This window comes from Ascaphus truei, chromosome 5, assembly GCF_040206685.1.
Source record: "Ascaphus truei isolate aAscTru1 chromosome 5, aAscTru1.hap1, whole genome shotgun sequence".
NCBI lineage: Eukaryota > Metazoa > Chordata > Amphibia > Anura > Ascaphidae > Ascaphus > Ascaphus truei.
The window spans coordinates 10436816-10451589 of NC_134487.1; the positions used below are offsets into that span (position 1 = coordinate 10436816).

The following is a 14774-nucleotide window of genomic DNA, read 5'->3' on the forward strand; positions in this document are numbered from 1 at the left end:
TTAGGTTCCCGATACCAGATACTATGGGTCTACCGGGCGGTGGTATTTTGCCTTCATGGATTTTAGGTAGTTGGTAGAAGGTGGCTATTTGTGGTGTGGGGATTAGCATGTAATCAAATTCCTTCTGTGAGATGAGTTTATCATCAAGACCCTGTTTTAAAGCAATCTGAAGTTCCTTCATGTAAGTGTTTGTTGGATCTGCTGGTAATTTACTCAATACAGATCATTATAAAGTATTATCCAAGGGTCTATCTTTTTGTCCGACCAATCAGATGGATACATTTGAAACTATTAAACTTGAATCTGTTTTCCAGAAAATTAAATCTACATACATTTTTCAATAGACGCATACAACTAAAAAATAGAGACACACCATATGAAGGTTTTGACTCTAGAGATGAGGCAATGGTTGGGATATTAAATAGCCTCCTGGAGGACGACACACGAAATCCAGGAGAGGGACCATTTACAGATTTAAAGAATAGGTCCTCCTTTATGCCACCACCCAACACATGCAATAATGTGGATGTCTTTGTGAAAATGGTCACCCAAGATATCTTAAATCTATCAACCCACACGGGCAAAAGAAACTATGAAAATCTTACTCATCATGAAAAACTGGCACTAAAAGACTTGGAGAAGATAAGAACATCACAATAAAACAATCCGACAAAGGATGTAATGTGGTGGTAATGAACCAAGAGGACTATGTCCTAGAATGCAAATGTATTCTTGCAGATAGAAAATGCTACAAGACATTACCAGCAGATCCAACAAACACTTACATGAAGGAACTTCAGATTGCTTTAAAACAGGGTCTTGATGATAAGCTCATCACACAGAAGGAATTTGATTACATTCTAACTCCCACACCACAAATAGCCACCTTCTACCAACTACCTAAAATCCATAAAGTCAAAATACCACCGCCCTGTAGACCCACAGTATCTGGTATCGGGAACCTAACATTTAACATAAGTGTCTATTTGGACTGTTTCCTCCGACCTTTTGTTAGTGCCCTGCCATCTTATGTGCGGGACACTAAGGATGTACTTTTGAAATTGGAAGGTATATCTTTGGATCAGGACACTCTAATGGTTGGTTTAGACATGGAGAGTTTATACTCTAGTATACCACATGTTATGGGATTAAAAGCAGTTAATCATTTCCTGAGAGCAAAAGACGAACGTGCCATACCTCACAATGTTTTCGTCACCAAGATGCTAGACTATACCCTCAGCCACAATTTCTTTTTGTTTGACAGATCAATATACCTACAAATACAGGGTACTGCCATGGGGACCACCTGTGCCCCCACCTACGCCAATTTATATCTTGGCTGGTGGGAGGAGGCGGTGGTCTTCATGGCAGAAAACGATAGATACACTATGTATATTGAAATGTGGCTGAGGTATATAGATGACATACTTTTCTTTTGGAATGGCCCGGAAACATTGTTGCATGAGTTCATCAACATGTTGAATATAAATGAAAACAACCTAAAACTCACTTACCAAGTAAGAAAAGAGAAAATAGAGTTTCTGGACATCGTGATCTTAAAAGATCAAAATGGTGACCTAAAAACGAGCATTTACAGAAAACCAACTGCAACCAATAATTTATTGGAAGCTCGAAGTAACCAACCGAAACATGTAATAAACAATATTCCGATAGGCCAATTCCTCCGGCAACGCCGCAATTGTTCGATACTGAGTGAATTCAAACTTCAAGCACTTGATATGAAAGCTAGATTTCATGAACGGGGATATAGTGAAACCTTGACACACAAAGCTTACCACAAAGCCTTAGTATCTAAGAGACCAAAACTTTTAGCACCAAAATCACAAGGAAAGTCAGATACAAAAATCAGATTCATAACTACCTATTCAAAACAATCTAATCAAATTAAAAGGATACTCCAGAAACACTGGAGTATCTTAATGGAAGATAATGATCTGAAAAACGTTCTTACAGATTACCCTGTGACTGGGTACAGAAGAGCAAGAAATATTGGAGATAGCCTGACTCAAAGTCATTTTCAAACGCAGTCAACCAGAACTTGGTTGGGGGATAAACCTATGGGATCGTACCCGTGCTCACCCTGTAAGGCATGCAAAGCCATGAAAGTAACAAAGACATTTACAAATGTATCAAAGACAGTTACACACAAGATTAAAAGTTTCATTACCTGTGAAACAATATGTGTAGTCTACTTAATAACATGTATTTGTGGCAAAGCATACGTAGGCAAAACAAATAGACAATTGAAAAAACGTATTTTGGAACACCTGGGGGATATAAGGAACATGAGAGATACCCCAGTAACCGTACATGTCGTACAATGCCACAATGCTTTTTTTGCTTTCTGTTTCCTCACTACTTTGTGAACTTCTCCAATTTCCTCACTCCCCACTGCACCATTATTTATACACATCTCTCCCAACAACTTCTTTACTCCTCAATAAAAAGCACCCACACAAATCCTCTATTCACAACCTCTATCTACTCCTTCCTGCTGCTGCTTACCCTACTGTAAGCCTGAACCAAGCCACACACCTGATATCACCCATGCAGCCTGCCATCTCTTCCCCTGTAAATGGTGTTAACCTTCTGATTTAATACTGACTAACCTTAAAACTCACCCCACAAGTTAAGCATCCCAACAGCCTGCACTCATGGTTACTGTCCCATACTCAGCCACTCCTATCACCCACTGTGGCCAAGCACTGCCATACAGCACTTATTCCCTCACCTACTGTCTCTGTAAGTCTCCCACCATACCTCTTACATTGTAAGCTCTTCGGGGCAGGGATTTCCTTTCCTATTGTCTGATTTTGCTGCACTTATTGTATCATTTTAATTCCCTGTACTGTATTCTTTGTGAAGCGCTGAGTACACTTTTGGCGCTATATGAATAAAGACATACAATACAATACAATGGTAATTGTTACGTACTTAACTTTGCTGGCATTGAGCATGTCACCTCAGGCCCCAGAAAGGGCAATTGGAACAAACAATTGTTACAGAGGGAGTGTCGCTGGATATTTCAGCTACAGACCCTAAGCCCTCAGGGATTGAACGAGGGTTACATTTACTCGTCCTGATAATCACAGATAATTGTCATCACATAAGTTCTATTTAGCTTCTTTTTTTTTTTTTTGTCTTATTTACACGGACCTGCATTGTCCATTTAAATAGAGATCATTCATTTCTTTAAAACCACACTTTTACACATTCACTGAAAATAAGATTAGTATTCACAGTAAACCTATTTGTTTAGTAGTTAATATATTTTAATATTAGCAGGTCTGCATTGTCCCTTAGGGGCAGACCATTTAGAGATAGATTACACTCCTACACTTTCACATGAATCGGTAGAATTGGTTCCATCGCCCCTCCTGGGACTCTAATTAATAAATATACTTACCATACTGAGTTGCTATTAAATTGTACTATCAACAAGTTAACACACTTAATATAAGCCAACATATGTTCTTTTTTGCTTATGTAGTAATTATTGTATTCTATATTACAGACGGTCTGCATTGTCCTTTAGGGGCAGACCATAAAGTTAGAATACATTCCTACATATATCATATGACTATGCTATAATGTGCTTTACTGTCCTTTACGGACCCCATCTTATAATTGTACTTACAGTAGTGAGCACTCAGATAACCCTGATCTTGAATAACATAAGATGCAGCCGTTTGTTTACACTTCTTTGGTCCGCGATTCTAGACAGTGGATTGGCTCGTGCATTCGTCACTCCAATAGGCGCAAAAGACACAAGTCACATCCCTTTGAGAGTATAAATTACACTGTATAGGGCCCTAGCTTTACACTCCTCCCCATCTGAAGAAGCGAGTTGTCTCGCGAAACGCGCGTCATGAAGTAGAGCGTCACGATCCGTGACGTCATCGGAGTTCGACACAGCTACCAGAATACGGGTTGTATTTGCGCCTCCCTCACTCTTGACCTTCCGTGGCAGAGTGTTTGGATACATATATACGAGATATACCCTGTTTCCCTATGTATTACCTCCTCCTTTAGCAAGCCAATACACATGTACTTTATGTACTTTATGCAATTTATCAACAGGAGCTTAAGGAAAATGGGAGGTTAAACAACAGTGATTATATGAAACTAACAAAAAAAAAACTCTCTACCAGCGCTTGATCCAAGTGATAGACTAATTGGTGTGATAACAACAATTGTGTGATTACAATGTGATTACATATGCAGCCAAGGGGGCAATAAACAATGGATTGTTCAAATCCAATACCATACAAATACAAATACAAAAAATGTCCCCGGCGCAAAGTGTGGTGATGATAATTACAGTACCATATCGAAAGACAGTCCTGTTTGAAAAGTCAGTCCTGGTAGTAGAATGATTCATCAACAATGTGAGGTAGATTTTCCTCTAGGCGTGTTCCCTTATGTTGTCTGCAATGACAGATAAAGAAAACACACCATTGCGCAGTATATAGACTCAATTGTCCCAACCTGAGGTGGAAAATCCCTACTTACAGGATATTTTCTTGTTCATTCGGGGGAGAGAATCTGTTCTTTAGCTCTCTTCCTCCACCTTGATCTCCACGGGCCCCTCGTGGTTCCTAAGGTGGCTCTCTTCAACTCGGTCTGCGTCGTCCCAGTAGCAGCATACACCGCAACAACCGTGGTTGGAGAAAATTGAAAGACAGCCTAGTGTACTCCGCAAATTTTATTTAACAATGTTAAAAAGCAGCGATGTTACACTCACATTTTGCGAGGGCAAACATGCCGCTCAAGAATGCCGTCCGCAGCCTATGTCCACTCGATGGTGTGTTGTTCACGACGTCTCCTGAGGAAGTGACGTAGCGTCACGAAACGCGTAGAGAGGAGGAGCCTAGTACAGTGCACGTTGTAAGCTGTCACCTGCGTTGCATCTCGTGGTGTGGGGAGAACTTCGGGCGCTGCGCCGCTGACGTCATCGGTTGGCGCGCGACGTCGTGAACAACACACCATCGAGTGGACATAGGCTGCGGACGGCATTCTTGAGCGGACACTAGCCTGTCTTTCAATTTTCTCCAACCACGGTTGTTGCGGTGTATGCTGCTACTGGGACGACGCAGACCGAGTTGAAGAGAGCCACCTTAGGAACCACGAGGGGCCCGTGGAGATCAAGGTGGAGGAAGAGAGCCAAAGAACAGATTCTCTCCCCCGAATGAACAAGAAAATATCCTGTAAGTAGGGATTTTCCTCTTCAGGTTGGGGCAATTGAGTCTGTATACTGTGCAATGGTGTGTTTTCTTTATCTGTCATTGCAGACAATATAAGGGAACACGCCTAGAGGAAAATCTACCTCACATTGTTGATGAATCATTCTACTACCAGGACTGACTTTTCAAACAGGACTGTCTTTCGATATGGTACTGTAATTATCATCACCACACTTTGCGCCGGGGACATTTTTTGTATTTGTAACAGGGATTATATATCGAAGCAGGGATAAGGGTTCACACTCTTACTTACATTTCGCTCCTTTATACCCTTCCAAGCAACACTGGTTATATATGGATACTACTATTTAAAGTGTAAAAAAAACTCTGTTGTATACTAGCCTGGAAATAAGGGATATATAGGCTCTTTTACATGTTCATTTTGGTGTGTAATATATCTGGTAGTAATCCTACAATACAGGAGGCAGCATACATAATACAAACACAGTGTGGTTCCTTCTGGGAATTAATAGTACTTTGCTGATGTCGTAGTAATATTGTATTTCCCCTATGGTTGCATTTAATAACAAATTGCCCATATAAATCTTGGGCGCTGAAAATACGCAATATTACTCTCCTATACGGGGATTTTAAACATTGTTTGTTCTTTTTATAATTAATTCACACAGTCACGTTCTTTTGATGTCATAACATTTTATTATTTTTGTTTTTAACGAAGACCCTATATCTCCATAGGAGCCAATTCATTTCTTATACTTACCTTATCAAGACTTTATCATAGAGTGCATGTATTTGGAGGGTCTCTTCTTGATCCCTTTTGGGACCATACTCTGCAATCTCACTTCTCCCAATTCTATCCAAAGTAATTGGAAAAAATGTGTCCACTCCCAATTAAGCGATTACTATACCAAGACAAACTTCCCTAGCCAATTCCAATCAGGCTTTCGCCCCAAACACTCCACCGTAACTACCCTGCTAAAAGTTTGCAATGAAATCCAGTGTGGAATGGAACGGGGACAACTCACTGGTGCAGTATTCCTAGATTTTGCACAGGCTTTTGATACTGCGTAGGCAGCACCTGACCCTGGTTGTTGCAACATGGTGGTTAAGGATATGAACAGGTGCGGAGGGAGACCCATAGCAGTTCAGTTAAATTCAGCTCAGTTCAGAGCCAAAAGTGTTGCAGAAGTTTGCTGTAACTAAAGAAAGCTGCAGTGTCCTCTCCTGTGCTGTTGCCAGGCCTGGAGTCCAGTTCAGAGGACATAGCAGGGGGACGATCAGGGAAAATCTCTCTACGGAGGTCCCTGCGCCTAGGACTATAGGTTACCCCAGTATTCCCCAGTTAGGTATGTTGTCTGTGTATCTGTATTGATGTGGATTAATGTTTTCCAATAAATTAATTTATTAAACTCTTGTGTTTCTGTCTGGCGATATTGTTCCCTGGTATTAGTCCTTCATGACAGAGAGTGGCTGAGAAGACACGGTCTCTATGCAGACACAATTAATGGACTCATCCTATGTTTCCCTAAGCGGATGATCGTGCCGGTTTCATATTAAATTGCCCATTGAAGTTAATGGGGAATTTCCACCTAGAACAACTCGCTCGGCTGCTTTGGCGGATATAAAATAGCCCCCGAGTTTAAGTACGTTCACTCTTTTTGCTTCTTAAAAATGTTTGTGTTTTTGCTTGCAGAAACTTGACGCCCAAAACTTTTGGGGTTGGAATTTGTGCTTTAATTTAATTTATTGTAGCCCAGCCCCAAATGTCAGAAGTAATGCTTTAAATACCTGACAAGTATTGCTAGTTACCCAAAGGCTCAATCACTGGGAGGAGTAGGGAATATCTATGAGAACACAGCCACTAACTTGTAGAGAGTTTGAGGAGAGAGAACACGCTCCTTTGTACCACAGAAGTCCGCAGACCCATCAGCACGTAAGCTTTTGACTATTCCCTAATAAGACAATTACATTCAGGAGGACATGTAAGGTGAAGATCCGTATATATGCCTGGCTTGGTTTATTGTTACTATTTGTATAGACTGTTCAGACCGTTTGGTTGGTCTACATCTCTTCTGCACCATTCTGCCCAACATACATATATATTATAGCTCACTTCTTCAGGCTGATCTTACATACTGTATACGTCTGCATTCTTTATCAGTTACATCACTGATAACACTGATAACTTTAACACTCCTCAGCTTGGACAAAGTGAAATACCACAATGTCTTCTCTAAAAAATGTCAGATAGAGCCAATGCTGTATAGTGCTCCAAAACGAACAGCAGCAGTAGTAAGTTATATTAAGTTATTAAGTTATATTAGCTTCTTCAAATCAGAATAGTCAGAGAGATACTGAGCACGAAACCAGAACCTTCTTTGGATCAAAAAACAGGGTTACTACAGACCCACAAGGAGAAGCCAAAAAAGAAAATGTAAAAACTCCACAGAAGAGGAAAAATAACTTTTAATTGAACACACTGGGATAATTAATCTCTCTGACACTATTCTCAACCAGGCTGAATTGTCAGTGTTAGATAAAGGGCTTAAATTTGCTCCATGTTCTGACTGTAAACTTTTTGATACAATAATAGATTTACACAAGTACACACGTAAACTAACACTTAAGAGATTCTATGGTCAAAAAGATAACATCAGTCAGCCTGAGTTTTTTGAAGATGTGAATGTGGTTTCCTCTAATATTTCTGATGTAGAACAATTCAGTTTCAAAGAACATTGTTGTTTACAGGATTTAAAAGATCTAATTATTGAAAATACTGATATGACTGATGTTCCCTCTTCCTTTATAGGCAGACAAGCTTCTGGCTTCAGAAGTACATCGGTGTCTAACCAATGCATATGGAGGGTAACTGTTTCACTACCTTCAAGCAATTAATTGAACGGGACTTGTCCGTTTTGTCAAAAGGTTATACTTTCTCTATATCCCCTTTACAGCACAAGTTGGATAATTTAACCCAAGCTGAAAGATTAGCACTGAATACTTTTAAGGCCAACAATTCCCTGGTTATTAGAGGGGCAGACAAAGGGGGGCAATCGTGGTGTTAAATAAAATAGATTATAAAACTGAGGCACTTCGCCAACTCAATGATGAGTCCTCTTATGTCACCTTTCTAAAAGAATTAAGAACTCTCCTTGATGAGGGTTCTGTATTGGGTATCTTAGATGCCAAGGAATTGGAGTTTTTGTTTCGCCCTTATCCGACTATCCCGATTTTTCACCATCTCCCAAAGATCCATAAGCCGTTGGTCTCCCCTCCTGGGAGGCCAATGGTCTCTAGTATTGGATCTTTGGGATATGGAGTATCGAGATATATCGATCATTTCTTGCAGATCATGGTCCAGTCATTTCGTCCCATATTAAGGATAGTGGAGATCTTCTGGCCCAACTCGGGTCCATTAAGTGGGAAAATAATGTAATTTGGCTAACCCTTGATGTTACATCATTGTTCCCGGTGATAAAACATGAACATGGGATGGCAGCTGTCAGATTTTATTTACAGCACTCTAATTTTTCACCAGCACAGAGCACATTTATTTTGAATGCTATACACTTTTTGTTAACGCACAATTATTTTATGTTTGATGGGGTTTTCTATCTCCAAACACGTGGTACCGCTATGGGCACAAGTTTCGCCCTCTCCGACGCCAACCTGATTTTAGGTTGGTGGGAGTCGGTCCACGTGTTTGGAGATAGAAATCCCAACAGGCACTTTATCACGTTCTACAGGCGATATATTGATGATCTCATCTTTATATGGAATGGGGATGAGCACACACTTTCTTTATACTGAACACTGAATATCTTTATAATAATGATTTAAATTTACACTTCACCAAAAATTATGATTTTCACCATATTCAATATTTAGATTTATTTTTATTTATTGACATGCACAAGAATATCACTGCTAATGTTTATCGTAAAATTAATTCACGCAACACTTTTTTTGCGGGCAGACAGCTGCCATCCCAAGTCTCTCCTTAGGGGAATACCTAAGGTTCAACTTATAAGACTCAAAAGGGTATGTACTAATGATGAAGATTTTCTGATTCAGTCTAAGGACCTTTTGGAACGTTTTGAGGCCAGAGGTTATTCACGGCATGACTTTAGTAAAACTTTTGTTGAAGTCAGGGAAATGGACAGATCTGCTTTATTGAGAAAGAATAAAAGGGGACAGGATCATGCTCTTCAGTCCCCAATGTTTATCACACAATATAATAGACAAGTTGATCAAATAAAAAGTATTGTGAAAAAACACTGGGCAGTGTAAGCTGCAGATCCAATTCTGTATCCAATTTATATAGAGGGACCCAAATTGTTCTTTAAAAAGGCTAAAACCATTGCAAATCATGTCTCTTCCAGTTTGTTTTCTACACAAAAAAATTCTAATAATTTACCTAAGGGAAGTTTTACCTGTTCAAAATGTAAATCATGCAAATATATGGAAAGTAAATCTGAATTTACTTCATATAAATAATGTGAGGAGAAAAGTGACCCAAATATAGCACTCAGGCTCACCCTCTGGTGGTTTATGTAGTAATTAAAAATATATCTTTATTATGTAACAAATATTAAAATAATGGGTATTAAAAGATGAACTGAAGGTAGGTTGGATCTTGAGACTGATAGCCGTTTGGCTCAGGATCCGGTATATCAGGGTGTATCAATAGACTATTGCTTGATAACTCTCAAATGGCAGTCCCTGTTAAGGATCTGTCAACCAATAGGACGTCCAGGGAGTTCTCTTAGCTAAATTGCAAGATACGATATATTGTAAATCAATCCGCAGTCGTATTGATGAATTACAGCAGTGTAGATCCGATGATTATATTTACAGCTACTGGCATGGTAAGTGTGATATCTAGTTTATAGTATAATAAGTATACCACAATTCAGGCAGTATTAGTATTTGATAGATCGTGGTTATTCTGAAACCTCCATATAAGGTAGAGGTATAGGATTTTCACACCAGTATATAGCTGATATGACCTCATATAACCTTGCACAGATAGAATAAATGCACTGGTGTTTTCAGGTATACTCCTAATGCTGAGATATCTTAAAGGTGTATGATATGACCTCCCATAACCCTCCACTGGTGGAGTATGCAGCGGTGTTACCAGGCAGGAATAATATGCTTTATTGCTTTGCCTTTATCTGACTGTACATAAGTATTTAACACCAAGGGTATAGGTGTGTACAGTGTAGTTTGAGGACAGATTGTGAAGAAATTGTACCAGCTATGTCTCCACAGCATAGACACCACCCCTCTGGAATCTAGGGGTTTGTATCACATTATGGAAATGTCCTAAAGTAACCTTAGGGGTCAGATGAGGTATACTGATATCTCTGTCCTTAGAGCACCAAGTAACAAGTAAAATGGGTCAGCTGTAGTGCAAGCTGATCCTGGAGGGATCCCCCTCCCCCTCCCTCCCCCTCCCTCCTACCCCCTCCCCCCTCCCTGACCTTCCCTCGCAACCCCTCCCCCCTCCCTCACCTTCCCTCCCCCTCTTCCCCCCCTCTTCTCCCCTCTTCCCCCCTTTTTCCCTCCCCTCTCCTCTTCCCCGCCCTCCCTCTCTTTCCCCCCCTCTCCACCCCCACACCATACCACCTATTCCCCCCCACACATCTCTTCCCCCCCCACCACCTCTTCCCCCCCACACCACCTCTTCCCCCCCCACCACACCACCTCTTCCCCCCCCCACACCACACCACCTCTTCCCCCCCCCACACCACACCACCTTTCTCCCCCACACACCACACCAACTCTTCCCCCTCCCACACCACACCAACTCTTCCCCCCCACACACCACCTCTTACCCCCCTCCACCCCACCTCTTCCCCCCCGCCTCTTCCCCCACCCCCACCCCACCTCTTCCCCCACCCCCACCCCACCTCTTCCCCACCCCCCACCCTACCTCTTCCCCACCCCACCCACCTTGTCACCCCCACACCACCCCACCTCTTCCCCCCCCTCCACTCCACCCCACCTCTATCCCCCCCTCCACCCCACCCCACCTCTATCCCCCCCACACCACCCCACCTCTTTCCCACCCTCCACCCCACCCCAACTCTTTCCCCCCCTCCACCCCACCTCTTCCCCCCACCACCCCACCTCTTCCCCACCCCACCCCACCTCTTCCCCCCCACCCCACCTCATCCCCCCCACACCACCCCACCTCTTTCCCCCCCCACACCACCCCACCTCTTTCCACCCCCCACACCACCCCACCTCTTTCCCCCCCACACCACCCCACCTCTTCCCACCCCCCACACCACCCCACCTCTTCCCCCCCCCCACACCACCCCACCTCTTTCCCTCCCCCACACCATCCCACCTCTTTCCCCCCCCACACCACCTCTTCCCCCCCATACCACCCCACCTCTTCCCCCCTAACACCACCCCACCTCTTTCCCCCCCCACACCACCCCACCTCTTTCCCCCCCACACCACCCCACCTCTTTCCCCCCCACACCACCCCACCTCTTCCCCCCCACACCACCCCACCTTTCCCCCCACACACCACACCACCTTCCCCCCCCCACACCACCCCACCTCTTCCCCCCCCACACCACCCCACCTCTTCCCCCCGACACCACCTCACCTCTTCCCCCCCCCCCCACCCCACCTCTTCCCCCCCACACCACCACACCTCTTCCCCCCCCCCACACCACCCCACCTCTTCCCCCACCACACCACCACACCTCTTTCCCCCCCCCAACACCACCCCACCTCTTCCCCCCCCACACAACCCCACCTCTTCCCCCCCCCACACCACCCCACCTTTCCCCCCCCCACACCACCCCACCTTTCCCCCCCCACACCACCCCACCTCTTTCCCCCCCAACACCACCCCACCTCTTCCTCCCACCACCCCACTTCTTCCCCCCCACACCACCCCACCTTTCCCCCCCCCACACCACCCCACCTTTCCCCCCCCCCACACCACCCCACCTTTCCCCCCCCACACCACCCCACCTTTCCCCCCCCCACACCACCCCACCTTTCCCCCCCACACCACCCCATCTCTCCCCCCCCCCCACACCACCCCATCTCTTCCCCCCCCACACCACCCCATCTCTTCCCCCCCCCACACCACCCCACCTCTTCCCCCCCACACCACCTCACCTCTTCCCCTCCCACACCACCTCACCTCTACCCCCTCCAACACCACCCCACCTCTTTCCCCCCCCACACCACCCCACCTCTTTCCCCCCCCCACACCACCCCACCTCTTCCCCCCCCACACCACCCCACCTCTTTCCCCCCCCCCACACACCCCACCTTTCCCCCCCCCCACACCACCCCACCTTTCCCCCCCCCACACCACCCCACCTCTTTCCCCCCCAACACCCCCCCACCTCTTCCCCCCACCACCCCACCTCTTCCCCCCCCCACACCACCTCACCTTTCCCCCCCCCACACCACCCCACCTTTCCCCCCCCCACACCACCCCACCTTTCCACTCCCATACCACCCCATCTCTTCCCCCCCCCACACCACCCCACCTCTTCCCCCCCACACCACCTCACCTCTTCCCCCCCCAACACCACCCCACCTTTCCCCCCCCCACACCACCCCACCTCTTTCCCCCCCAACACCACCCCACCTCTTCCTCCCACCACCCCACTTCTTCCCCCCCACACCACCCAACCTTTCCCCCCCCCACACCACCCCACCTTTACCCCCCCACACTACCCCATCTCTTCCCCCCCACACCACCCCACCTTTCCCCCCCACACCACCCCACCTTTCCCCCCCCACACCACCCCACCTTTCCCCCCCCCACCCCACCCCACCTTTCCCCCCCCCACCCCACCTTTCCCCCCCCCACACCACCCCACCTTTCCCCCCCCCACACCACCCCACCTTTCCCCCCCCACACCACCCCATCTCTTCCCCCCCCCCACACCACCCCACCTTTCCCCCCCCACACCACCCCACCTTTCCCCCCCCCCACACCACCCCACCTTTCCCCCCCCACACCACCCCATCTCTTCCCCCCCCCACACCACCCCACCTCTTTCCCCCCACACCACCTCACCTCTTCCCCTCCCACACCACCTCACCTCTTCCCCCCCCAACACCACCCCACCTCTTTCCCCCCCCACACCACCCCACCTCTTTCCCCCCCCACACCACCCCACCTCTTCCCCCCCCCCACACCACCTCACCTTTCCCCCCCCCACACCACCCCACCTTTCCCCCCCCCCGCACCACCCCACCTTTCCCCTCCCACACCACCCCATCTCTTCCCCCCCCCACACCACCCCACCTCTTCCCCCCCACACCACCTCACCTCTTCCCGTCCCACACCACCTCACCTCTTCCCCCCCCAACACCACCCCACCTCTTTCCCCCCCACACCACCCCACCTCTTTCCCCCCACACACCACCTCTTCCCCCCCCACACCACCCCACCTCTTTCCCCCCCCACACCACCCCACCTCTTTCCCCCCCCACACCACCCCACCTCTTTCCCCCCCAAACCACCCCACTACTCCCCCCCCCCCCACACCACCCCACCTCTTCCCCCCCCACACCACCCCACCTCTTCCCACCCCACCTCTTCCCCCCCCCCCACCACCCCACCTCTTTCCCCCCACACCACCCCACCTCTTCCCCCCCCCCACACCACCCCACCTCTTTCCCCCCCCACACCACCCCACCTCTTTCCCCCCCCACACCACCCCACCTCTTCCCCTCCCACACCACCCCACCTCTTCCCCCCCCCACACCACCCCACCTCGTCCCCCCCCACACCACCCCACCTCTTCCCTTCCCAACACCACCCCACCTCTTTCCCCCCCACACCACACCACCTCTTCCCCCCCCACACCACACCACCTTTCTCCCCCACACACCACACCAACTCTTCCCCCCCCCACACCACACCAACTCTTCCCCCCCACACACCACCTCTTACCCCCCTCCACCCCACCTCTTCCCCCCCGCCTCTTCCCCCACCCCCACCCCACCTCTTCCCCCACCCCCACCCCACCTCTTCCCCACCCCCCACCCTACCTCTTCCCCACCCCACCCACCTTGTCACCCCCACACCACCCCACCTCTTCCCCCCCCTCCACTCCACCCCACCTCTATCCCCCCCTCCACCCCACCCCACCTCTATCCCCCCCACACCACCCCACCTCTTCCCCCCCCCACACCACCTCTTTCCCCCCCCCCACCCCTTCCCCCCCACCCCACCCCACCTCTTCCCCCCCACCCCACCTCATCCCCCCCACACCACCCCACCTCTTTCCCCCCCCACACCACCCCACCTCTTTCCACCCCCCACACCACCCCACCTCTTTCCCCCCCACACCACCCCACCTCTTCCCACCCCCCACACCACCCCACCTCTTCCCCCCCCCCACACCACCCCACCTCTTTCCCTCCCCCACACCATCCCACCTCTTTCCCCCCCCCACACCACCTCTTCCCCCTCATACCACCCCACCTCTTCCCCCCTAACACCACCCCACCTCTTTCCCCCCCCACACCACCCCACCTCTTTCCCCCCCACAC

The 14774-nt window shown here is 47.9% G+C and overlaps 1 protein-coding gene across 2 annotated transcripts in view; it reads left to right on the forward strand.

The window, feature by feature from the left end:
- Window positions 1-6906: 6906 nt before the first annotated feature.
- The window catches only part of LOC142494819 (CD276 antigen homolog), a 44993-nt gene continuing 37125 nt past the window's right edge, over window positions 6907-14774 (forward strand). The window contains exons 1-2 of one of the 2 annotated variants that reach the window (XM_075599342.1): window positions 6907-7158; window positions 8035-8150. In XM_075599342.1, the coding sequence (XP_075455457.1) occupies window positions 8078-8150 (73 nt within the window). In that variant the 5' untranslated portion in view covers window positions 6907-7158; window positions 8035-8077. The remainder of the gene's footprint in view (window positions 7159-8034; window positions 8151-14774) is intronic. The other variant, XM_075599344.1, reaches the window with a different exon arrangement.